The sequence below is a fragment of the Ovis canadensis genome, chromosome X (genome assembly GCF_042477335.2).
Source record: "Ovis canadensis isolate MfBH-ARS-UI-01 breed Bighorn chromosome X, ARS-UI_OviCan_v2, whole genome shotgun sequence".
In the NCBI taxonomy this organism is placed as follows: Eukaryota; Metazoa; Chordata; class Mammalia; order Artiodactyla; family Bovidae; genus Ovis; species Ovis canadensis.
In genome coordinates this window covers 133,113,230-133,140,391 of record NC_091727.1, presented here as the reverse complement: position 1 = coordinate 133,140,391, position 27,162 = coordinate 133,113,230, and the positions used below count along the sequence as shown (strand labels likewise).

The 27,162-nt window shown below is 40.8% G+C and overlaps 1 protein-coding gene across 1 annotated transcript in view; it reads right to left on the bottom strand.

The window, feature by feature from the left end:
• IL1RAPL2 (interleukin 1 receptor accessory protein like 2) overlaps positions 1 to 27,162 on the bottom strand; it is a 1,194,055-nt gene that overhangs the window by 572,635 nt on the left and 594,258 nt on the right. The window contains exon 3 of the mRNA XM_070291065.1: positions 3,351 to 3,624. Coding sequence (XP_070147166.1) covers positions 3,351 to 3,624 — 274 coding nt within the window. The remainder of the gene's footprint in view (positions 1 to 3,350; positions 3,625 to 27,162) is intronic.

Below are 27,162 nucleotides of genomic sequence, written 5' to 3'. Positions count from 1 at the left end.
GGGAAAAATAACTTCAGAGTGGAGAAAGACAAACACTACCTTGAGCCAGATGATCAAGGTCAATATGAACAGTGATAAAACATGCTGATATTCCCTACCCTTGACATGATGTGATGAGAATGCATTTTACCTCTGTGTTCTTCCTCCTCAAAACACATTACCCCAGTATAAGCATGAAAAATTATCAGGTTGAGATTTGAGAGACATTCTACAAAATGTTTGAACAGTACTATTTAAACTGTCAATGCCGTTAGAAACAAGAAGAGTGTGAGAAACCCCTACAGCCAAAAGGAACTTAAGGAGACGTGACAATGAAATGTAAGGTGGTCTCCCAGATAGAATCCTGGAACAGAAAAAGGGCATTAAGCAGAATCTGAGGAAATCTGAATAAAATATGGACTTTAGTTAATGATGATTGGCTCATTGGTTATAACAAGTGTACCACAGTCATGGAAAATGTTAATACTAGGGGAAACGGGTGTAGGGCATACAGAAACTTTCTGGAGTATCTCTGAAATAATTCTGTAAGTCTAAAACTGATCTAAAATTTTAAAAGAATATTTAAAAGCCAGTGGGGAGCTTTTATTGCAGCACTTTTTATGGGGACAAAAAATATATGCACATCAATAGCAAAATGATAGACTAAATTGTGATATCATAGACTATTGAACAACACAGAAGAGTATATACTTAAAAGGATGAGTGAACTCTCTATCAGTTGACTTGGAAGTATTTCCAATATATATATTTAATATGGAAAGAAAATGCAGTGAAATATGTAACTCTTTGTTTTAGTTTGTAAAACAGTGAGGAGAAAATCCCCATGTAGATATACTTGTGCAATTAAAAGAATCAGGAGAAGATATGTAGGTATACGGGCTTCCCAGGTGGTGCTAGTGGTAAAGAACCCTCCTGCCAATGCAGGAGAAGTAAGAGACGTGGGTTCGATCCCTGGATTGGAAAGATCCTCAGGAGGAGGGCATGGCAACCCACTGCAGTATTCTTGCAGTGTTCTGGAGAATCCCATGGACAGAGGAACCTGGCAGGTTATAGTCCATAGGGTCGCAAAGAGCCAGACACAAGTGAAATGACTTAGCATGCATGCAAGGATACACACTAGACTGTTTGCTTATCAGATAGGGGAAAGCGAAAGATGAGTACATGAGTGTTATGTTTTTTTAAGGAAGAGAGGAAGAGAGGAAAGAGAGCCAGATTGGGGAAATAAACAGAGCAGGGGAGGTAAGCAATAATCAATTCAGTAATTCATTATAAATATAGCACCTGTATGTAGTTGGCTGATGCTCTGCAAATAAAATATTTAATTTGTGAAAACAAAACAGAGCAAGTGGAATTTAAGGAGGAAAAATGATCTATTTTAGATTGGCAGGATTTAATGAGGGTGGGGAATGAAGAAGGTATAAACAGGGAGAGAGCAGCAGCACCCTAAAGAACAAAGTGTCAGACAGTGAAGCCAAATTACACCCACTTCTCAGTTCTGCCAAGAGCTGTCCAAGGAGTGAAAATGCTGCTTATTTCTAAGGGTGTGATCAGAATGATTGCTACTTTTGCCACTATTCTGGCACTTTTGCCCACTGCAAAGAGACGAAACTTGTTTCCCCAATACTTCCTCCCAACACACATACAAAAGTGATTCTTAAGGCATCAAGAAAGCTCTCTATTTATATACCACCTGTTTTCCTGCCCTTTTGAACAATGAGGCCACACCAGGAATTTCCAAGTGCTTTTGATGAAGAGGTGACATAGCTTTGGCATCAGACAAAGTCCACAGGAAACAAAAATGAAGGGTCTGCATTTCCCAGAAGGTAAAATCAAACAACAGAGTACAGATCCCCAGTGAGCAAGATCAGACTTATCAAATGGCAGTTTTGAAAATGTGTTTAAAGTCACCTCAGCTACCTACTTCAACACTTAATGCAGTCTCTATCTGAGATTTGAGATCTTAGACCCTGACAAGAGGAGATGGAGAGGGGAGGAAGGATATATCGTGGAATTCCTGAGCAAAAAACTGATTTCCTGTCACTATGAACTTCTTGCAAACAGGAACTGTATCTGTGGTATCTTCCCAGTATAGTATCTAGGAAGACAGAAGGACCGTATGTTTATAGGGTCCCACATTGAATACTTGGATACAGTAGACTCAAATTCACATTGCAAATTCCACAAAGAATTTCGCCAGAAGCTCACCTGTTAAAAGATCTCCCAGAAGCATTTGAAGCTATTTTCCTTCAATAAGAAAGGTGAGACCCTGACCTAAATGATACTTTAGGTGATTTTCATGGCCAGATATCAAGATAATTGAGCCAAGTAGCTCTATACAAAAACATTTGTTAAAACAGGTCTTCCTGTATTAACCATTAGGGTTATGGCCTGATAAACCCATTGTTGTTGCTATTGGTTAGTCACTCAGTCGTGTCCTACTCTTTGTGACCCCATGGACTATAGCCCTCCAGGCTCCTCTGTTCATGGGATCTCCCATGCAGGAATAATGAAGTGGGTTGCCATTTCCTTCTCCAGGGGATCTTCCCTACCCAGGGGTCGAACCTGCGACTCTGTGTTTCCTGCACTGGCAGATAGGTTCTTTACCACTGAGCAACCTGGGAAATCCAAGTTGAAAATACCTAAAGTCAAAATACATTTAATACACCTAACCCACTGAACATCATAGTTTAGCCTAGTCTACCTTAAATGTGCTCAGAACACTTTCATTTCACATTGGGCAAAATGATCTAATACAAAGCCTATTTTATAATAAAGTACTGAATATTTCATGTAATTTATCAAAAGTGAAAACAGAATAGTTATACAGGTACAGAATGATTTTAAGTATACCATTTGTTTACCCCATGATCACATGGCTGACAGAGAGCTGCAGCTTACTGCCTGTTACTACCCAGCATCATGAAATATTATCATGCCACATATTGCTAACATGGAAAAGATTCAAAATTTAAAGTGTGGTTTATGTTGAATATGTGTCACTTTTGCACCATCATAAAATTGAAAAATTATAAGTCCAACCATCCATCATAAGTCAGAGATGGTTTATATAAGACCCTGGGGAAGGAGTGGAGATGGGGAATAAATGAATCACAAAACTTTATGAATTGAATGAGTACACACAGTAAATGGGAATCTTGCTTTATGAAAATGTGATAAGAACTTGCTATGTTGTTTTAATAAATAATTAGAAAGAAATTTCTAGAAGCTCCACATGCGCTGCAGCCTGTCAAGAATATATCCACTGTGTGACATAAGGCACCCTTACACACTCCAGTCCTAAACAAGACTCTCACCTGTGACGCTGAGCAATGTTTTCACATAGCACTCACCTTAAAACGCAAGTGTAGAATCCACTGTCTTGTGCTTCAACTGAGTGAAACCATATTGAATCTTCCTCTTTGCTCATCCTGACCTCTGAAAAGATGATGGGCTCTTCCAAATCACCTTTGTTTTTGTACCACATCAGCCTGAGCCCAGTGCTTTGGGCCATGCTATAGTTGGTACGAATGTAACTGTAGAAAAGGGCACATTTCACTCGGACTGGCTCGCCTGCCAAAGCCATGTATGTCTTGAGATCCACTGACCAGTCGATGCAGCCATCCACTGAAAGAAAACCAAATTGGGCATGAGATGCAATGCACATTGTTGATAAAGATGAGAGCAATAAGCAATCATTGCCAACATATACTGAGGACTCACGATGAGCTAGACACTGAGTCACGAGCTTTACATAGATTATCTCATTCAATCTTCCCAGTGATCCTATGACAGGAGTCCCCAAATCCCCATGCCATGGACCTGCACCACTCTACGGGTCCATGACCTGTTAGGAACTGGGCTGTACAGCAGCAGGTGAGTGGCGGGTGAGTGGGTGGAATTTCATCTGCCTTTTCAGCCATTTCTTATCACTCTCATCCCCTAGGTCTGTGGAAAAATTGTTTTCCATGAGACCAGTTCCTGGTGCCAAAAACATTGGGGACTACTGTCCTATGAGATATATCTTATCCTTGGACCTGGGCAAGCAGGGTTCCTGTTCTATCCCTGTGCCTTTGGAGTATTTCCAGTCCTCTACAGTAATCTGCTTGGAGTTAACTAGATCCTCCAAGGAGCTCCAGCACTCATACCTATGGGGTATTCCTGGGGTCCCCACAACTAGGTACCAATTTCAGTAGGGTGGCTGGCCAAGTGCATCATTACTTCCAGCCAAATGGCATCCACTTAACAGGATTTTGTGAGATTGGATGGCTGGAATGACCCTGACATGCTGATTTTTGGTGACTCAAATTGTTTATATAGACAGGAGACCCACAAAACCGAGACTTTTTTAGGACCCCTGTATAGTCTAGGAGAAGCCCTGAAATTGAGGTTTCTATTATTCTTATTTTATAGACGAGAAAATAAATGAGACTCAGGAAAGTTTAGTGACTTTGCCTATGGATACAGAACTGATAAATGGTGGAAAACCAGTCTGTGATTCCAGAGACGGTTTTCTTAACCCCTGTCCTGTACTGCCCCTGTCTATAATTGTGACTGGAACCACTGTTTTATTTATTAGCCTTTGAGAAAGTAGATGCCAGAGCTGGAAGCAGTGGGTACCTAAAGTGATTATTTGCCACTGTCTACATGCCAATTTTCCATGGTATGACCTATTAATAGCAGATATTTAATCACAGCTCAATTTCTTTTTATACCCTTAGGCCTCCCTTGCTGCTCAGCTGGTGTGCGCTCATGGGAATATATTATATTAATGTCAAGTTTAATCAAATAATATTAGGTGGGTAAATCTACCATTAAAGAAAGACATATACAGTGAATTCTCTCTTTTCCAGAAAGGTTGAAAATGAGACACTGTGGCTAATTTTATATGCTAGTCAATACAATTAGCATAGCTATTCTACTTCCAATTGCTGATTTTCAAAGAATTTCATCAAATTATGCTACATCCCTCTGTGTAATTTGATTACCCTTTATAAAATAATCTTTTCATAAACTGTATAAACACTGTCATTTTAAAATTATGTTTCGCTTATCATTTTGTGAACTCATCTGCTTCCTTTTTTTAGATGTTGAGAATTCTATAGCCCAATGTGTTTATCTTTTAACCTCAGTTGACAGGGAAAGCTCAGAGCTACATGCAATGCTCAAGTGTAATAAACTATCCTACCTCAGGATTTTGCTTTCTCTACAGAAGGGCTTCTTGACCTGAGGTTCAAGGACACCCAGAGGCAGATTGCCTGGATAGATTTCAAGGTGGTGCTTATTTGCATAGCTATACTTTTCTGGGGAAAGTTTCCATAGCTTCTACAACTCTTTATCAGATCTTCAAAGTTGTCTGTAACCCACGAAAGTTTTTGAATTCTTTGACTTCTGACCTCTCTTTGTGACTTCATTTTTCACTGCCTTGCTGCATATGGGCATTTATTATAAGTTGCCTCAAATCCTCTTGTAGTATGTCAGGTATTCACTAGAAATAAATCAATAATCAAATAACTCACCCTAAATTTATAATGAAGGGCATTTGAACTTTGAGGACTCACAGGGCACCAGATTCATCATTATGAATTTTGATGACCATTCACTGCCGAAGTCAAGAAGGTACAACCGAATTGGACTAAGAACATATTGATCTCTAGCTATCTCTTGGGGGGCTTTTTATTCACTTCTAGGTATCAGTTGTTTACCTGTCACTTGTCATTCTCATAACTGTCAAGAACAGGGAGCGGGGAAATCTCCATTACTTAAACTTTGGGGTCATTGTAGATTACTGGTGATACATCACTGCATTTAATGCAGTTTTGATTTTTATTGTACTGTCATCTTTGAATGAATTTTATATTTTCCCTACTATAGATTATTTGTGATATTGCTCCCATGCATTAACACAACTGTGAGGAAACGATACGCTTTTTTTTAGAAAATGTATTTTTTTTTTCTCATGATATGCTAAGTCGCTTTAGTCATATCCAACTCTTTGCGACCCTATGAACTGTTGCTCCCCAGGCTCCTCCATCCACGGAATTCTCCAGGTGGAATACTGGAGTGGATTACCATTATCTCATCCAGGGATCTTCCTGAACCAGATTGCACCTACATTTCCTGCATCTCCTGCATTGCAGGCGGATTCTTTCCCACTGAGCCACTGGGGAGACCATAGCTTTATTTTAAAAGTTGGTTAATAGAAGAAACAAAGAAAATATGAGGATTTGTTAAAAAGTCCTTCACATTCCAGTTTTTGTTTTTTTCTAATCCTAAAGGTGCATAGCAAATGCTTTTGAATTAACAAATGTGTCTTGGAAGAGTAGTTTTTTTTTTTTTTTAAATTTTAAAATCTTTAATTCTTACATGCATTCCCAAACATGAACCCCCCTCCCACCCCCCTCCCCAAAACATCTCTCTGGGTCATCCCCATGCACCAGCCCCAAGCATGCTGCATCCTGCGTCAGACATAGACTGGCGATTCAATTCACATGATAGTATACATGTTAGAATGTCATTCTCCCAAATCATCCCACCCTCTCCCTCTCCCTCTGAGTCCAAAAGTCCGTTATACACATCTGTGTCTCTTTCCCTGTCTTGCATACAGGGTCGTCATTGCCATCTTCCTAAATTCCATATATATGTGTTAGTATACTGTATTGGTGTTTTTCTTTCTGGCTTACTTCACTCTGTATAATCGGCTCCAGTTTTATCCATCTCATCAGAACTGATTCAAATGAATTCTTTTTAACGGCTGAGTAATACCCCATTGTGTATATGTACCACAGCTTTCTTATCCATTCATCTGCTGATGGACATCTAGGTTGTTTCCATGTCCTGGCTATTATAAACAGTGCTGCGATGAACATTGGGATACATGTGTCTCTTTCAATTCTGGTTTCCTCGGTGTGTGGAAGAGTAGTTTTAAACCTTGATAATTACCTATTTTATAGAAAAAAAAAATCTGGAATGTTTTTTCATTTGCGCCCTAAATCCCTGTAGTTACTTTCTCTAAACAATCCATTGCATAATCTACACCTGTACAATGCTAACAGCCTGGTTTGTCCCATTACTGACAGGACATGGTTTGTATAAAAATTAATCAAAATATCTGCTCTTGGGACACGACAGTCAGGCTCAAAGGAGGGCGAAGACATTTAACTGCCATTACAATCAGCTTTGTCATACAGACTTTGAGAGGACACTGAGATTTCATTTCCTCTTAAGTCCTAGCTGGGTAAAATGGATTTGATTTAATAGTTTATGGTTCCTTTTCTTCTGTTCCCTTGCTTTAGGTAGCAGAGAGGGAATCTTTAGTTATAAAGTTGTCAACAGGCAGAGAACATATATCCAATAATAAGGACAATTTCCAAAGGTTATCCCCTTATTCTTTTCCTTTAGTATAATCATCCCTCAATATCTGCAGGGGACTGATTTCATGACCCCCAAGGATATCAACACCTCTGAATGCTCAAGTCTCTTATATAAAATGATACAGTAGTTTCTTATAATCTACATATACCTTCTTATATGCTTCCTATATGCTTCCTATATGCTTGCTCATAATAGCTAATACAAAGTAAATGTGATATAGATGTAAATGCAACATAATTGCCAGTGTGCAGAAAATTCAAGTTCTGCCTTTTTGGAACTTTTTGGAATTTTTCAAAAATATTTTCCATCCATGGTTGGTTGAATCCCAGGAGGTAGAACCTGAGAATATGGGCAGGGGCTGACACAACTGTATTCACCACACAAGTTAGAATATAATGTATCTCAAAACACCTGAGGCAATTTTCCAAAAAAAAAAAAAAGGATTAGACAAACAACAAGATACCAGGGATATATTAAGGCTCATCTGACACCAAATATTTTTCCACACTGAACTTTCATCAGCAGAAATCCATGCCCATGAGTAAAGACCTTATAACCTTATATCTAGAGAGTACAGAACCACTATCAGATTCCAGCAAGGTGGTATGATTCATGGTTAATGGATTGCTATTCCTAGGAAAACCAACAGAGACAGGGGGTAAAGGGGGATAAAATACGATGCAGAGCATTTCTCTTTAAATTTGGGACTGGTGAAACAACTAAGAAGGCCTACTGAAGTAAGAGGTCTGGAAGCTCGGGTGGCAAGGGAACATGATGGGGTTGATACCTTGAGGGTGAGAGAGAAGGTTAACAAAAAAGCATGAAAGGGTCACAAAAAAGGGCAGGAACAGAAGAAAGATCACATGAAACTTAATTTTCCAAGAGCCATCCCAGGGATCAAAGATGGTACTATCAGAAGTCACCAGTATAAGTCACATGTTTGTCATGAGATGGAGATTGTAATACACGCCATGAAGTCAGAGCCCTTTGCACATTGACACTCCATATGTATTTGGCAAACTGGTGAATGAATAGATCTGTGATGCAGCTGACAAGGGAGCATGCTATGGCCAGGCTAGGGACACAGCAGAACTCAGGAGCCCACAGAGAAAGCCCACCTGCAAGTTGGACCTTATCGGCAAGGCCTCTCATTCACAGGGGGATCCAGCCCTATTCTATTCACAACTCCAGTCATATCTATGTAGGTTTGCCCCCAAAAGCCTCTGAAGAATGGTGGTTTCTGGACAGACTGGCTTCTCCCAAAGATGGCTTGATAACTGTGTTCCACTAACTAGCCACAAGTGTAAATAGAGGTACTGTAGGTCCCTGGTAGATCAGACGGTAAAGAATCTGCCTGTAATGAAGGAGACCTGAGTTCAGTCACTGAGTAGGGATGATTCCCTGGAGAAGGGAATGGCAATCCACTCCAGTATTCTTGCATGGAGAATCCCATAGACAGAGGAGCCTGGTGGGCTACAGTCTGTGGCATTCAAAGAGTCGGACATGACTGAGTGATTAACAGTTTCACTTTTCTTTTCAAGAAGGAAAACAATCCCCCTCAAAAAAAAAAAAAAAAAGAGAGAGAGAGAGAGAGAGAGCGAGAAAAGCAGCAACATTCTGCAGTTGGATTGAAGCTTGCTACAGAGCAAATCCACCAAAGACATCAGGAAGGCCTGACTGTCTTCTGCTTCACAGTCCCTTGGTATGGCTATAAATGTTTCCATCATTCCACTGAAAAATACCTATTTCTAAATTAGCCATTCCCTGTTCACTCTTGACTCATAAGAATAGCAATTCAAGTATTTATTTATTTTTAAATATAAATTTATTTTAATTGGAGGCTAATTACAATATTATATTGGTTTTGTCATACATCTACATGAATCTGGCACAGGTATAACATGTGTTCCCCATCCTGAACCCCCCTCCCTCCTCCCTCCCTGTACCATCCCTCTGGGTCATCTCAGTGCACCAGCCCCAAGCATCCAGTATCATGCAATGAACCTGGACTGGCAATTCGTTTCATATATGATATTATACATGTTTCAATGCCATTCTCCCAAATGATCCCACCCTCGCCCTCTCCCACAGAGTCCAAAAGACTGTTCTATACATCTGCGTCTCTTTTGCTGTCTCGCATACAGGGTTATCATTACCATCTTTCTAAATTCCATATATATGCATTAGTATACTATATTGGTGTTTTTCTTTCTGGCTTACTTCACTCTGTATAATAGGCTCCAGTTTCATCCACCTCATTAGAACTGATTCAAATGTATTCTTTTTAATGACTGAATAATACTCCATTGTGTATATGTACCACAGCTTTCTTATCCATTCATCTGCTGATGGACATCTAGGTTGCTTCCATGTCCTATTATAAACAGTGCTGCGATGAACACTGGGGTACACGTGTCTCTTTCAATTCTGGTTTCCTCAGTGTGTATGCCCAGCAGTGGGATTGCTGGGTCATAAGGCAGTTCTATTTCCAGTTTTTTAAGGATTCTCCACACTGTTCTCCATAGTGGCTGTACTAGTTTGCATTCCCACCCACAGTGTAAGAGGGTTCCCTTTTCTCTACACCGTCTCCAGCATTTATTGCTTGTAGACTTTTGGATCGCAGCCATTCTGACTGGCGTGAAATGGTAGTTTTGATTTGCATTTCTCTGATAATGAGTGATGTTGAGCATCTTTTCATGTCTTTGGAGAAATGTCTATTTAGTTCTTTGGCCCACTTTTTGATTGGGTCATTTATTTTTCTGGAATTGAGCTGCAGGAGTTGCTTGTATATTTTTGAGATTAGTTGTTTTTCAGTTGCTTCATTTACTATTATTTTCTCCCATTCTGAAGGAGGTCTTTTCACCTTGCTTATAGTTTCCTTTGTTGTGCAGAAGCTTTTAAGTTTAATTAGGTCCCATTTGTTTATTTTTGCTTTTATTTCCAATATTCTGGGAGATGGGTCATAGAGGATCCTGCTGTGATTTATGTTGGAGAGTGTTGTGCCTATGTTCTCCTCTAGGAGTTTTATAGTGTCTGGTCTAGATCTTTAATCCATTTTGAGTTTATTTTTGTGAATGGTGTTAGAAACTGTTCTAGTTTCACTTTTTACAAGTGGTTGACCAGTTTTCCCAGCACCACTTGTTAAAGAGATTGTCTTTAATCCATTGTATATTCTTGCCTCCTTTGTCAAAGATAAGGTGTCCATAGGTGCATGGATTTATCTCTGGGCTTTCTATTTTGTTCCATTGATCTGTATTTCTGTCTTTGTGCCAGTACCATACTGTCTTGATGACTGTGGCTTTGTAGTAGAGCCTGAAGTCAGGCAGGTTGATTTCTTCTTTCTCAAGATTGCTTTGGTTATTCAAGGTTTTTTGTATTTCCATACAAATTGTGAAATTATTTGTTCTAGTTCTGTGAAAAATACCATTGGTAGCTTGATAGGGATTGCATTGAAAAAGAACAATTGTATTTATTTAGATTCTTATTTCAGCTTACTTGATTTAGGTTTCTATAAAACTCCCAAAATTATTACTCTTAGTTTGGTCATGTTGGTAGAAATGTTTAAATATCTGAGCAACACAAAACACTTCAATGGAGCAAAGAAAGTCACTTCTTTAAAACCCAGTTCTTGATTTTAATTGCTTTCATTTCAGACTGCAAAACAAGCATGTGCTTAAGGAGTTTGAAATGAAAATTCAAAAAAAAAAAAGGAGCACATTTAACATATAAACGGACATGTTAGTGTTCATGCAATTTATTTTGCCAACAGGAGATTCCTAGGGGTGAAAACTAATGCAGTATCCTGGAAAGTGCCCTGGGTGACCAAAGCAAACCTATTTAGCCTGCTTATAGATAAGCCTTGGATTCCTTATCAATACATCTGGAAAAACAAATCCTGTCACACCTACCTGCTGTGGAAACAGAGTCATGAGAAAAGCATTTAATCCCTCAAAGAGGATAAAATGTTATTATCAGCAACAACAATTATATTATTTTAGAAAAAAAGAATATTGCCTGCAGTAAAATTACAGACTCTAATGGCTATGTATATTACAATTTTGATTGGGGAATAGGGTATATAGCCATACATAGAAATGCCAGTTTTGGATATCTGCCTCAAATTGGAAATCTCTTTAGGTAAAATTAGCATATGAAAATAGGCAAGCTCCAGATATATTGATAATATTCATTACAACCTAAGTCCTTTGCCTGGGATGTACATCTGGTATTAGTTTATTATGTGCTTTTTTATTAATAAATTGATTTTTTAAGCCAGATATTTTTTGCTAACTATGTCAGCTATATGCCATTAATTTTTATGGCCGGCTCTCATTTGTGAATCAACACGGCAACTGTTGGGGGAAATCCATAAAATTACCACTAGAGGGCGGCCTGTGCAAGTTTTTGTATATTATAATACCATCAGCTGAGCGCAAAAGAATTGATGCTTTTGAACTGCGGTGTTGGAGAAGACTCTAAAGAGTCCCTTGGACTGCAAGGAGATCCAACTAGTCCATTCTAAACGAGATAAGCCCTGGGTGTTCTTTGGAAGGAATGATGCTAAAGCTGAAACTCCAGTACTTTGGCCACCTCATGTGAAGAGTTGACTCGTTGGAAGAGACTGTGATACAGGGAGGGATTGGGGGCAGGAGAAGGAGGGGATGACAGAGGATGAGATGGCTGGATGGCATCACTGACTCAATGGACCGGAGTTTGAGTGAACTACAGGATTTGGTGATGGACAGGGAGGCCTGGTGTGCTGCATTCATGGGGTCGCAAAGAGTCGGACACAACTGAGCTACTGAATTGAACTGAACCAGTGTTATAACTTATCTACTACTGTGGGCAAGAATTCCTTAGAAGTAACAGAGTAGCCATCATAGTCAATAAAAGAGTCTGAAATGCAGTACTTGGATGCAATCTCAAAAATGACAAAATGATCTCTGTTCATTTCCAAGGTAAATCATGCAGCATCACAATAATTTGTCTATGCCCCAACCAGTAACGCTGAAGAAGCTGAAGTTGAACGGTTCTATGAAGACCTACAAGACCTTCTAGAACCCAAAAAATGATGTCCTTTTCATTATAGGGGACTGAAATGCAAAAGAAGGAAGTCAAGAAACACCTGGAGTAACAGGCAAATCTGGCCTTGGCAAAATGAGGCAGGGCAAAGGCTGATAGAGTTATGCCAAGAGAACGCACTGATCATAGCAAACACCCTCTTCCAACAACACAAGAGAAGACTCTACATATGGACATCAGCAGTTGGGCAATACCAAAATAAGTCTGATTATATTCTTTGCAGCCAAAGATGGAGAAGCTCTATACAGTCAGCAAAAACAAGACCAGAACTGACTATGGCTCAGATCATGAACTCACTGCCAAATTCAGACTTAAATTGAGGAAACTGGGGAAAACCACTAGACAATTCAGGTATGACCTATATCAAACCCTTTACGGTTATACAGTGGAAGTGAGAAATAGACTCAAGGGATTAGATCTGATAGACAGAGTGCCTGAAGAAGTATGGATGGAGGTTTGTGACACTGTACAGGAGGCAGTGGTCAAGAGCATCGCCAAGGGAAAGAAAGGAAAAAGAGTTGTCTGAGGGGGCCTTACAAATAGCTGAAAATAGAAGAGAAGTGAAACGCAAAGGAGAAGAGGAAAGGTATAACCATCTGAATGCAGAGTTCCAAAGAATAGCAAGGAGAGATAAGAAAGCCTTCCTCAGTGATCAATGCAAAGAAATAGAGGAAAATAATAGAATGGGAATGACTAGAGATCTCTTCAAGAAAATTAGAGAGACCAAGAGAACATTTCATGCAAAGATGGGCTCGATAAAGCACAGAAATGGTATGGACCTAACAGAAGCAGAAGATATTAAGAAGAGGTGGCAAGAATACACAAAAGCACTATACAAAAAATATCTTCACGACTCAGATAATCATGATGGTCTGATCCCTCACCTAGATCCAGGCATTCTGGAATGTGAAGTCAAGTGGACCTTAGGAAGCATCACTACGAACAAAGCTAGTGGAGGTGATGGAATTCCAGTTGAGCTATTTCAAATCCGAAAAGATGATGTGGTGAAAGTGCTACACTCAATATGCCAACAAGTTAGGAAAACTCAGCAGTGGCCACAGGACTGGAAAAGATCAGTTTTCATTCCAATCCCAAAGAAAGGCAATGCCAAAGAATGCTCAAACTACTGCACAATTGCACTCATCTCACACGCTAGTAAAGTAATGCTCAAAATTCTCCACATCAGGCTCCAACAGCATATGAGCTTCCAGATGTTCAAGCTGGTTTTAGAAAAGGCAGAGGACCCAGAGTTCAAATTGCCAGCATCCACTGGATTATCAACAAAGCAAGAGAGTTCCAGAAAAATATCTATTTCTGCTTTATTGACTATGCCAAAGCCTTTGACTGTGTGGATCACAATAAAATGTGGAAAATTCTGAAAGAGATGGGAATCCCAGACCACCTGACCTGCCTCTTGAGAAATCTGCATGCAGGTCAGGAAGCAACAGTTAGAACCGGACATGGAGCAACAGACTTGTTCCAAATAGGAAAAGGAGTACATCAAGGCTGTATATTGTCACAGCCTTATTTAACTTTTATCTAGAGTACATCATGAGAAACTCTGGGCTGGAGAAAGCACAAGCTGGAATCAAGATTGCCGGGAGAAATATCAATAACCTCAGATATGCATATAATAACACTATTAGGGCAGAAAGCAAAGAACTAAAGACCCTCTTGATGAAAGTGAAAGAAGAAAGTGAAAAAGTTGGCTTAAAGCTCAACATTCAGAAAACTAATATCATGGCATCTGGTCCCATCATTTCACAGCAAATAGATGGGGAAACAGTGGAAACAGTGACAGACTTTATTTGGCGGGGGGCGGGGGTGCTCCAAAATCACTGCAGATGGTGACTGCAGCCATGAAATTAAAAGATGCTTACTCCTTGGAAGAAAAGTTACAAGCAACCTCAAAGGCATATTAAAAAGCAGAGACATTACTTTGCCAACAAAGGTCTGTCTAGTCAAGGCTATGGTTTTTCCAGTATGGATGTGAGAGTTGGACTATAAAGAAAGCTGAGTGCTGAAGAATTGATGCTTTTGAAGTGCGGTGTTGGAGAAGACTCTTGAGAGTCCCTTGGGCTGCAAGGAGATCCAACCAGTCCATCCTAAAGGAAATCAGTCCTGAATATTCATTGGAAGGACCGATGTTGAAGCTGAAACCCTAATACTTTGGTCACCTGATACGAAGAACTGACTCATTTGAAAAGACCCTGATGCTGGGAGAGATCGAAGGCGGGAGAAGGGGACGACAGAGGATGATATGGTTGGATGGCATCACAGACTCAATGGACATGAGTTTGAGTAAACCCCGGGAGTTGGTGATGGACAGGGATGCCTGGCATGCTGCAGTCCATGGGGTTCCAAAGAGTTGGACACAACAGAGCTACTGAACTGAAACTGAACTGAATATCTTTTCTCCACCTAGTATGTTGAACTAAGGATTTGCTGTCTACCAACCACTGGTTGCTGGGGTGGTTTCATAGCAAACCTCCAGGGATGCACCATTAGGGGTAGGTGATGCTAAGTCGCTTCAGTCGTGTCCGACTCTGTGCAACCCCATAGACGGCAGCCCACCAGGCTCCCCCATCCCTGAGATTCTCTAGGCAAGAATACTGGAGTGGGTTGCCATTTCCTTCTCCAATGCATGAAAGTGAAAAGTCAAAGTGAAGTTGCTCAGTCTTGTCTGACTCTTCATGACCCCATGGACTGCAGCCAACCAAGCTCCTCCGTCCATGGGATTTTCCAGGCAAGAGTACTGGAGTGGGGTGCCATTGCCTTCTCCAGGGGTAGGTGATAGAGGGAGCCAAAAGCCAAGCATGTACCTAAAATCTTGCTCAAATTGGATAACTAGGTTACATATGCCAGGTAAATGACCCAGCTAAGAAAGATGCAACAGCAGCTACTAGCATTCCATGAACCTTTCCCTGGTGGCTCAGATGTTAAAGAATCTTCCTGCAATGCTGGAGACCCAGGTTCGATCCCTGGGTCAGTAAGATCCCCTGGAAGAAGGCATGGCAACGCACTCTAGTATTCTTTCCTGGAGAATTCCATGGACAGAGGAGCCTAGCAGGCTAACAGTCCATAGGATCGCACAGAGTTGGACACAACTGAAGCCACTTAGCATTCATGCACTCTCGAATCAGCTAGGCACTGTGATAGATGCTTTGCGTGTAGTTTTCTCATTTCATTATCATATCAGCTCTGGGATGTAGGGACTTTTGCTATTCCCATTTCACTGAGGAGAAAAGAAAAGCTCAGAGAGTTTAAGTGACTTACTCAAGGTCACTCAGGTTTTCATGACAGAGTTTGGACCCCAATGCAGGTGAGCTTCACTCCCACACTGATGTTCTTAATTACTGTGTGTTCTATATACTGCCTCCTCTACTCTTCATCCCAGCTCATGAGCCATGAAAATATTAAAATTTTCTTGCGGGAATCCAAATTGTCAAATATATTCCAAACAGCACAGCCCTGTTAGGTACAGTGGACCTTTCCAGCTGAGTAATAGTTTATCCCCAAGTAATAACTATTGCGGGAATAATAACCATCAAATAATGTATGCCAATTATTTATCTATGAAATATACATAGTATACAGAGTAATGAATTATTAATAATCTGTGTACTTGATTTAACTTCTGAAGATCAGTTCTAAAACTTGGATAAATCTTATCTGACCCATATTTATTTTAAATGAAATATCTAAGGATGATCACCCAATTCCTAACATTATAATCCAGAAATAGACTTCTATGCTTAAAATTTATACTTCCTATGTATTATGCCTATTGAATACATGACTCTCTTTTATTTATTTATTTTTTAAAAAAAAATTTTATTTTTACTTTATTTTACTTTACAATACTGTATTGGTTTTGCCATACATTGACATGAATCCACCACGGGTGTACATGCGTTCCCAAACATGAACCCCCCTCCCACCTGATATTTTGATGTAGGAGTTATACACCTGAGTCTCTCTCAGCTCTCCTCCAAACACAGGTCTAAAGACAAAATTATTTTTATTTATACCCATCACAGTGGATGCTGTCTGCCTCAAGGGGTCAGCCTCCAAGAAGAAAAAGTCAGACTCTCCAAGAAGTGAGTGGCCTGTGCCACAGCTGCTGAATATATGCCTCTTTGCCCCCAGCCTGGAAATATGGACAGAGCTGTTTCATCATTTTTAAAATAAAATTCTGAGAGTGAGAAAATTTTTGATTTCTAAAATTTCATTTCCATGGCAGTATCTATCCATATCCCCCACTCCACATCTATAAATACAATGAATGGTTATCGCTTTGGCTTTTAAAAAGCATTTCTACATTTTTTATGAATTGGATTACATGGTCTCCTTTTACACTTTTACCCCCCACTATTTATCAATGGCAAAGTTCTGCCGAAATGAAGCCCTTTATCTCATTTCAACCTAGTTATTATGCTTAATAATGGCCTAGCAGCCATCTTCATTAGCCTTTCATTACAGAATTTGTGCTGTGCTTTGTCAAGATCATTCCTTCACTCTTTATTTGACAAATGAGCCTCAATTATGTTCTGAAGTTGAGGCCACATGAGGCTTTACAACCAACTCTTCAACTCCTGATTACGCGAGGCTTGATGAACCTCCTTGGGTATTGTCCACTAGCCTGAAGCTCTTCTCAAATGCACTGATGTTCATCTGGCGGCTGCGGTAGCAAATGTGCTTATGGGAGACAGGATATCAGCACTGTCCACCGATCCCTCTAGCATGCTTTCTGCTGCTCCCTCAAAACCAGGATGCTTGGCAATAATAAGATTATCTCCAATGCCAAATCCTCTCTGCCTCTCATGCTCACGGTCATCCAAGCCAAAAATTTTGGAAGCCACCCCTGAATCTTGCCTTTCTCTTCCCACTGACCTCCCTCTGCTCCTCTCTTAAGACATTTCTGAAAAGTCACTCAAATTCTTCCCCCTCCTCTCCCTCCTCACAAACATAAAAGTCTGGGCCCTTCCCACATCTGGCTTGGACTATTACAATATCTTTCTAAATGGTCTCCCAACTTTTCCATTCCAATGTGTTCTGTAGACAGCTACCAAAGTGATCTTTCTGATGCATAAGACCATGTCCCTTTACTGCTCAAAACCTGCAGTGGTTCCTGGTATGCAGAGGCCTAAGCCTGCCTTCTCTGGCTCATCAGGGATGGCCTGCCTGTCTCTCCTGACCTCAGCCACAAGTGTTCACACACCCTCCACTTCAGTCCTTTCTCTGCCTTTGTTCTGCTGGGTCCTCCCACTAGATTGCCGTTTGCTTCTGTGCCTATCTGTGAAGAGCCTATTTATCTTCCAAGTTGTTGTTTAGTCATTCAATCATGTCAGACTCTTTGTGACTCCATGGACTGCAGCACGCCAGGCTTCCCTGTCCTTCACTATCTCTCAGAGCTTGCTCAAACTCATGTCCATTTAGTCAGTGATACCACCGAACCATCTCTGTCATCCCCTTCTCCTCCTGCCTTCAATCTTGCCCAGCATCAGGGTCTTTTCCAATGAGTCAGCTCTTCACATCAGGTGGCCAAAGTGTTGGAGCTGCAGCTTCAGCATCAGTCCTTCCAATCAATATTCAGGACTGATTTCCTTTAGGATGGACTCATTTATCTCCTTGCAGTCCAAGGGACTCTCAAGAGTCCTCCAACACCACAGTTCAGAAGCTTCAATTCTTTGGCGCTCAGCTTTCTTTATGGTCCAGCTCTCACATCCATACATGACTAGTGGAAAAAGCATAGCTTTGACTATATGCACTTTTGTTGGCAAACTAATGTCTCTGCTTTTTAATGTGCTGTCTAGGTTTGTCATAGCTTTTCTTCCATGGAGCAAGTGTCTTTTGATTTCATGGTTGCAGTCACCATCTGCAGTGATTTTGGAGCCCCCAAAAATAAAGTCCATCACTGTTTCCATTGTGCCCTCATCTATTTGCCATGAAGTGATGGGACCAGATGCCATGATCTTAGTTTTTTGAACGTTGCGTTTTAAGCCAGCTTTTTCACTTTCCTCTTTCACTTTCATCAAGAGGTTCTTCAGTTCTTCTTTGCTTTCTGCCATTAAGAGTGGTGTCATCTACATATCTGAGGTTGTTGATATTTCTCCCTGCTATCTTGATTCCAGCTTGTGCTTCATCCAGCCCAGCATTTCTCATAATATATTTGGCATATCAGTTAAATAAGCAGGGTGACAATATACAGCCTTGATGTACTCCTTTCCCAGTGTTGAACCAGTCCGTTGTTCCATTTCCCAGTTGAACCAGTCCATTGTTCCATATCTTCCAAGACCCAGCTTCAAACGCCACTTCTAAAAACTGCACTTCACTGCCTGGTGTCTATTTCTTTCCCCTGTGGTGCTCTGACCACATGTTTGCCTACCGATCTCCTTCCCAGTTACATGGGTGCCTTACTTCCTTTGTATCTCTAGAACAAGGCCCAATGCATTGCACAAAATAGACGTTCATTAAATCTTTAAGGTATGAAATTGTGTGGGGTTTCCCCCCTCAAAATTCACTAATAATCAAAAGTTATTTGCATGTGTCAAAGACCTTAAAACTCCTACCACCAGAGCTGTAATACATCCAAATGAAAGTGTTATTAGCTCAGTCCTGTCTGACTCTTTGTGACATCATGGACTGTAGCCTGCCAGGCTCCTCCATCCATGGGATTTTCCAGGCAACAGTACTGAAATTGGTTGCCATTTCCTGCTCCAGGGGATCTTCCTGACCCAGGGAATGAACCCAGGTCTCCAACAGTGCAGGCAGACTCTTTTCCATCTGAGTCACCAGGAATGCTAGCAACCAGGTTCAGTGTACAAAATGTGCTCACAGTAACAGAAGTTTGCTACTTTCCTCTTAGCTGGCATCACAATAAACAGTAATCACAAAATAAACTCACCTCCATATCCCCACTCCAGAGCTCATGATTCAATGCTAATAGCTGATCAAAATCACCAAGTCTATCACCCAAGTCCTTACAAATTCAGTTCAGTTCAGTTCAGTTCAGTCGCTCAGTCGTGTCTGACTCTTTGCGACCCCATGAATCGCAGCACACCAGGCCTCCCCTGTCCAGCACCATCTCCCGGAGTTCACACCTTCCAACCTGGGAGGCTCATGTTCTGCTGTCATATGTTTTTGCCTTTTCGTACTGTTCCTGGAGTTCTTCAGGCAAGAATACTGGAGTGGTTTGCCATTCCCTCCTCCAGTGAACCATGTGTTCTCAGAACTCTTCATTATGACTCCTATGACCCTCCCATCTTAGTGACCCTATATGAAATGGCTCATAGCCTCATTGAGTTATATAAACCCCTTTGCCATGACAAGGCTGTGATCCATGAAGTGGAGAAACTTAGGATGTCTTACTAAATATAGGTTTATATATTCTTATCCCATGAGACTCTGCATAATTAATTACTATTATAGTCAACTGCTTTGATTAATTAATTTTCACATTAGCTGAAGTTTAACCTTTGGATTATTGAAAATCTTTTTCTAAAAAGTCCTTATCCACTTTTCTGCCTCAGTAAGTAGAGAACCGTGACGAGAATAACAGTTTCCGGATTGACTACAGATTTGACAGGTCCTTAGGGGCATCACCCTAGACCTTGATGCCAAGCCAGTATAAGAATAAAGATGGGCATTGTGAAAAGAGCATTGAGCTAGCTAGAGATGTGACACCCTGGGTTCACATTCCATCTCTACCTCCTCAAGGAAATATGTGACTTGGGTAGTTAGTTTCTACTCTCATAAGAAATGGAGACATTAACTAGACAAGTTCTAATCCAGCACCAAGAAAGCAAATTATACAATGGTTGCTGAGGTCTTTGGTCAAGAAGACCAGCTGTATATGTGCTAAATTGGAAATTTTCCCCCTGGCAATCTTTTGTTTTTTTCCTTAATTTCAAAGCTACAGAGAAATAAAAGGAATACTTTTACAAACTCCCATGATCTCAAGGATCCAAATTTAATAATGTTACTTTTTTTTCCAATTTGCTTTCAGTAACTTTGCTTTATTAAAGAAATAAAGCATTGCAGATATAGCTAATGTCCCTGTTAACAACCACACACAGTCCCATCCTTATCTCAAACACGTGCATGGATGTAACCACTACTCCTTCCAACTTTTAGACTCTTATCTGTATGTAGCAGGATACCCAGAATAAAATCTTTTGTAGTGATTAAACATTTGTCTTCCAATAGAGAGTAGAGGTGGGAGTGAAATCAAATTAACCAAGGGTTCTTATGAGGTAGGTCCTACTGAACTGAGGTCTAGGAGAGCACATACAGAGTTGTGCACAGCACCCTGCGCCTCTCACACATGCATCCCTAGTGGGGGCCAACATCAAAGTTTAAAGGGGTTTTCTACCTGAAGTTAGTTGTTTCTACACCATCTGTAGCCACACATTTCAGGATGAGACCTCTGTTTCTGTTGGGGTTCTGCTCTGTTATAGGGAGAGTTCTGATTCATGGCAGAGATACAACTGTTACTCATCAACTAGCCAGTCTCTAGAGGTTACACACACAAGGCAGCATTCACATCTTATGGTCAACACTTGGAGGCCCCTCTTTAAAATCAAATTCTGGGTCAACTAGAATACATAGATTCCAAAGTGCACAATAGGGCTTAATCCTCTTTAGATAACTTATTCCCCTCTTCATTTCTATGCTTAGCATACCATTCAGCTTCCATAAACCTCTCCTCTTAAAAAACAATGGAAGGCTTTGCCAAGTCCTATCAGGGGACTGTGAGGATTATATATATCAATGTACTTCAAGTCCTTAGAACTAGAATGAGCAGTACCTGGCACATATACAATGATTAGTAAATCTTTCTTACCTCAACTACTACTATTACTTCTTTTAATTATATACTTATTTATGAAATTACTCTATTATACTCAAGCTTTACATATGACAATACACACAATTTCAATAAAACTTGCCTTTTATACCATCGTTGTATTAAACTTAGGTCATTAAATTGCTTTATCATTAAACTGTTTGTTCAAATTGAGGCATGGGTAAATCATAAGTTTCATTTCAGGACACTTAAGGTCCATTAAGAAATATTTTAGCATTATATACATGTATACAGTAATATGTGTGTATCACTCTACACTATTATAATATGTATACTTCCCATATGCTATATTACGATAATATTATAATACTATTGAAGACTATATATTAATATTTTATACATTATATATACATTTATTTTATTACATATTACATATTATAGTTTATAAATTTGCATATATCTATAGTGTGTTTATTTTTACTTTCAGAGTTCAGTTCAGTTCAGTCCTCAGTCGTGTCCGGCTCTTTGTGACCCCATGAATCGCAACATGCCAGGCCTCCCTGTCCATCATCAACTCCCGGAGTTCACTCAAACTCATGTCCATCAAGTCGGTGATGCCATCCAGCCATCTCATCCTCTGTCATCCCCTTCTCCTCCTGCCCCCAATCCCTCCCAGAATCAGAGTCTTTTCCAATGAGTCATAAAATGAGTATTCAAAATATAAAATAGTTATAACTAATTATATAAATAATTTACTTTTATGTTAACTATAATATGCTGAATCATATGAAATTGCTGTTTCATAAGTCAAAAAGATCAAATATTAAAAACTTTGTATGATTCATTCTAATAATATCTTATATGAAATATAAATTTAAACAAGCATTTGTTATATAAAGTTGCAACTATCCTCAAAAGGAAGAGTGGAACTGGACAGAGTTGAGAATTACTGTGCCAGCTGGTCATTATTTGTATTATTTGTCAATACAAATTGGTCCATGCTACGTCCCTTCAGATAGTTCATAAAATGAGCAGAGCTGCTTCTAACTCCAGCCCATTGCAATGGTTGTGCCCTATGCCTAGTACACTGTTCCCTCAGATATCCACATGGCTCAGTGACTACCAATCTCCTTCATGCATCTGTTCAAATAAAGTGAGGGTGAGGAGAATTTACAGATTCCAGGACCGATCAAACAAAGGGATGTTAGCTTGATAACCTCCTCCGGCTCACTTTATCTCCTCAAGAAGCCCCCAGACCCTGAGCACTTCCTTTCCTTGTCCCATCCCCCAAGTGTGTCTGATCCCTTTTGTTGTTGTTTAATCCCTAAGTCATGTCCAGACTCTTTTGTGACCCCATGTACTGTGGTCTGCCAGGCTCCTCTGTCCACAGGATTTCCCAGGCAGGAACACTAGAGGGTGTTGCCATTTCCTCCAATCCCTATGCACTTACAAACTCATCTGTGCTCTGTACTCTGAAGCCCCACTTCCCCTAGGCAGGTGTCCAGGAAAGGAGGAAGGGTGGTATTGGAAGGGGGAAGCAGTATCTCCCCTCTGTCTCTACCCAGTCGTTTCCTCCACTCCTGGTCTGGTCCTCCAATCAGTCTTTGTGGCTGGGGGCAGCAGCAGCCTTGGAGCACCTAGGAGTGCCCATTAGTGGGTTGGTCCACATGGCCTTGAGGAGGAAATGTTTATGGCTTTCGCTCCACAAAGTGCCACCCCTCAGTGACCACCAGAGAATACCATTTTGGGGGAAGAGATACAGAGAGGCACTCTGAGCTGAGAGACTCTGGCTAGTCATAGGAAACCACTACGGGTGTTCCATGTGACTGGGAGTAATGAGCGCCTGTAGTACTGATGTGGTCTAAATAGTGCTCAAGGGGGTGCCACCCAATGCGGACCTGGCCCTTCCTTCCCTGCCAGAGAAACAGCCAAGCTCATAGCGCTTTCTGGGTTCTGGGCTATAGACTATATCTATAAAATGTTAGCACCATTATGTTGACAGTTTAACTAGCCAGGATGCTGGTCTTTGTCTTCTCCCCTCCCAGATATGGGTATGGTTATAGGACATCCCACAATGTTGCTGCATGCATTTAGGTTAACCTCAGAGGATTAATATATAATCACAGTGTTCAGGTACTGATTATCTCTGGGATAAAGGGGGCATAATTATTTTATATTCCTAATATTATTATTTATCAGTTCAGTTCAGTTACTCAGTCATGTCTGACTCTCTGCAACCCCATGGACTGCAGCATGCCAGGCTTACTTGTCCTTCACCAACTCCTGGAGCTTGCTCAAACTCAAGTCCATTGAGTCGGTGATAGCATCCAACCATCTCATCCTCTTGTCATCCCCTTCTCCTCCTGCCTTCAATCTTTCCCAGCATCAGGGTCTTTTCCAATGAGTCAGTTCTTTGCATCAGGTAGTCAAAGTATTGGAGCTTCAGCTTCAGCACCAGTCCTTCCAATGAATATTCAGGACTGATCTCCTTTAGAATGGACGGGTTGGATCTCCTTGCAGTCCAAGGGACTCTCAAGAGTCTTCTCCAACACCACAGTTCAAAAGCTTCAATTCTTCGATGCTCAGCTTTTTTTATGGGCCAACTCTCACATCTATATATGACTACTGGAAAAACTATAGCTTTAACTATACTATAAAGATTATTATTTATAGTTCAACAATATTATAATGTTGTAGTATTAGTTAACCAGGATACACCACCAGGGAGGCTTGTATTATGCTTTACTTGTTAACTGGGGATAATTACAGTGCATTAATATTATTTATGTTTACATTATTGTTGATTATTTATTTCATCTTTATAGTATTCACTAATATAATTAAGGTCATAATTAGTGATTAATTATCATAATGATTAGTAGTAATATTAATAGAGTCATAACTGTGCTACTATTAATGTGTATACCATAATTGTATTAAGCATTATAAATATTAGGGCTTCCCAGGTGGCTCAGTGGTAAAGAATCTGCCTGTCAATGCAGGAGACACAGGTTCGATCCCTGGGTTGGGAAGATTCCCTGAAGTAGGAAATGGCAACCTGCTCTAGTATTCTTGCTCAGAGAATCCCATGGACAGAGGAGCCTGGCAGGCTACAGTCCATGGGTTGCACAGAGTTGGATACGACTGAGCAACTAGGCATACAAGCAAGCACAATTAATAGTAAACTAATTTTTTTACTGCTAAGATATCCTGGTGTTTTGTGCTGCTAGGAAACCTTTTTACCTAGTTAGAATCAGAGTAACTGAGACAAAGTGTTAATGCAGTTAGTTGCATTATTTTGATATTTAAGGGAAAAAAAACTATAATAACTACGACTCGTGTTAATTCTGGTGTGGTATTTTCCCCTCTGGGAAATGGTATAATTATGTCACATGGTTAATGATGTTATTGCTGCTCCTGTTATTGTTTTTATTATTACTAATATTATCCCTGGAGAAGGAGATGGCAACCGTCTCCAGTATTCTTGCCTGGGAAATTCAAGGAATAGAGGAACCTGGAGGGCTGCAGGCCATAGGGTAACAAAGTGTAGGACATGACTGAGCACACACACACAATGTTATTTTAGCATTTATCCTGATGATGGATACTGATATACAGATAATAGTGTTATCTGTTCCTACCTGTGAAATGGGGATGATTTTAGACTATTGATAATTTATATTAGATTGATATTATAATAATAATTAATACCATTTCTGAGAATCATGGCATGCATCTGTAAAATGGACACAATTTTGAGGCATCACTAATACTGTTATTATTTGCGTTCATGTTAGTGCTAGAGTCACACTTAATGTTACTACTAGGAATGAGTGTTGCTTGTAAACTATGGAGAAATTCACATCTCATAGTTTTTTGTCAGTTTTAAATTACTTTGGGGGACTTCTCTCATGGCTTATTTGTAAAGAACCTGCCTGCCAAAGCAGGAACCATGGGTTTGATCCCTGAGAAGCAAGGATCCCATGTTCCTCAAAGCAGCTAAGCCCATGCATCCCAAGTATTAAGCCTGTCCTGGTGGCTCAGAGGGTAAACCGTCTGCCTGCAATGCAGGAGACCTGGGTTCGATCCCTGGGTCAGGAGGATCCCCTAGAGAAGGAAATGCAACCCACTCCAGTACTCTTGCCTGGAAAATCCCATGGACAGAGAAGCCTAGTAGACTACAGTCCATGGGATCGCAAAGAGTTGGACACGACTGAGCGACTTCACCTCACTTTAGAGTCTAGGAGCCACAACTACTGAGGCCATGTGCTACAACTACTGAGGCTGGAGTGCCCTAGCAGCCTTGCATTGCACCAAGAGAAGCCGCCACAATGAGAAACTGGCACACCGCATCTAGAGAGCAGCTCCCACTCTCCACTACTAGACAAAAGCCCATACAGCAACAAAGACCCAGCACAGCCAAGAAGAAATAAACAAATTTTAAGAAATGACCTTAAACCTGGTACACAGTAGTAAGGCTGATAATATTATTGATAGAAGAGTTTCTTAACTCCCTTCTGTATAGCAGGCACTGTTTCAAGGATTTTACATGCGTTGACTCATTTAACCAACACAACAACCTTATAAGTAAGATAGGTTCTAGATATGCCCAGTTTACACGTGTGCATACTGGGACTCAGAGGTTAAATGTCTTGCCTGAGATTCTACAAGTGATTTGAGTCCATGTTTCATAAATGGCAACCCATTCCAGTATTCTTGCCTGGAGAATCCCATGGATGGAGGAGCCTGGTGGGCTACAGTCCACGGGGTCACAGAGAATCAGACATGACTGAGCGACTTCACTTCATTCTCTTAACCACTACTACTCTCTTGGGGATTAATGGGAAGAATTATGTCCTCCCTGAGGAGGCCTCACACATCAGCTCCTCTCTTTGTCCATCCAGGAGGATGACTGGTTTTGTCCATAAGGTAATGTCCCCAGACTCTTGCCCTTGCTGACTTTGCCCTGCTCAATTTATCTGTTCTCAGCCCTTCCACATGAACTTCACCAACCAAGTTTTCTCCAACTGTCTTCTCAGGACTGCCAAGCACAGCTGATGCTCTCCTCACCCCAGGGCATCCTGGCCTTCTGGTGCTGATGGTTGGCACACCACAGGGTGTTCTCATTCAGAGAAACACTGTGTTGACTTTCTAGATATGGTCTCTGTCCTTCCCCGGGTCTTTGGGGGTTGGGAATATGCAGTTCTCAAAAACGCAATATGATATACTTCTGTTTGAGCTTAGCCGAGAGAGGGTCATCTGCAAAGGATGTGACTATTCTGTGAATGTGCACTTCCCAGGGGTTCCCTCAGCCTCAGGGGTGGCTCCTTGTGATTTCCAGCTGCCCTGATCCCTCTAATTCTCTTCAGGTCCCGGTAGTTTTCCCCCTTTTAGGACAGAGAATAAAGGCAAGAGATAGTGGAGGAAGGAAGTGCTGGGCCCCTTCCACCCACAGGTGCTGTCCTGCCTCCCTTGCCTAACGTCAGGCTCCAAAGCCAGTGACACATGCTGTCTATGGGTGGATACATGCAGGAACCACCCCATCAGCCAAACAATGCCACATGCTTCATCTGCCTACTAAAGAGGACTGAGAAATGTGACAAGATTCTTGTAGATCCCAGTTGTCAGCTTCGCACTTGACTAAAGACTCCCAATGACTGGCTCCTTTTACGCTGTTTATCATCCTATTATTACTACTTGCAGGACAGAAAATAGTTTGAATATTATCATATTTGCATAGCTTTTATTTGTCCTTCAAGTCCCACAGGAATGACACAGAGCAGTCTAGGACGCTGCTTTGCAGGAGAGGTGAGAGACACTGAGCTCAGGGAATCTACCGATTTGTACCGAACAGCAAGCAAGGCCCCTCTTTGATCTAAGACAGTTATATGGTTGCTGTT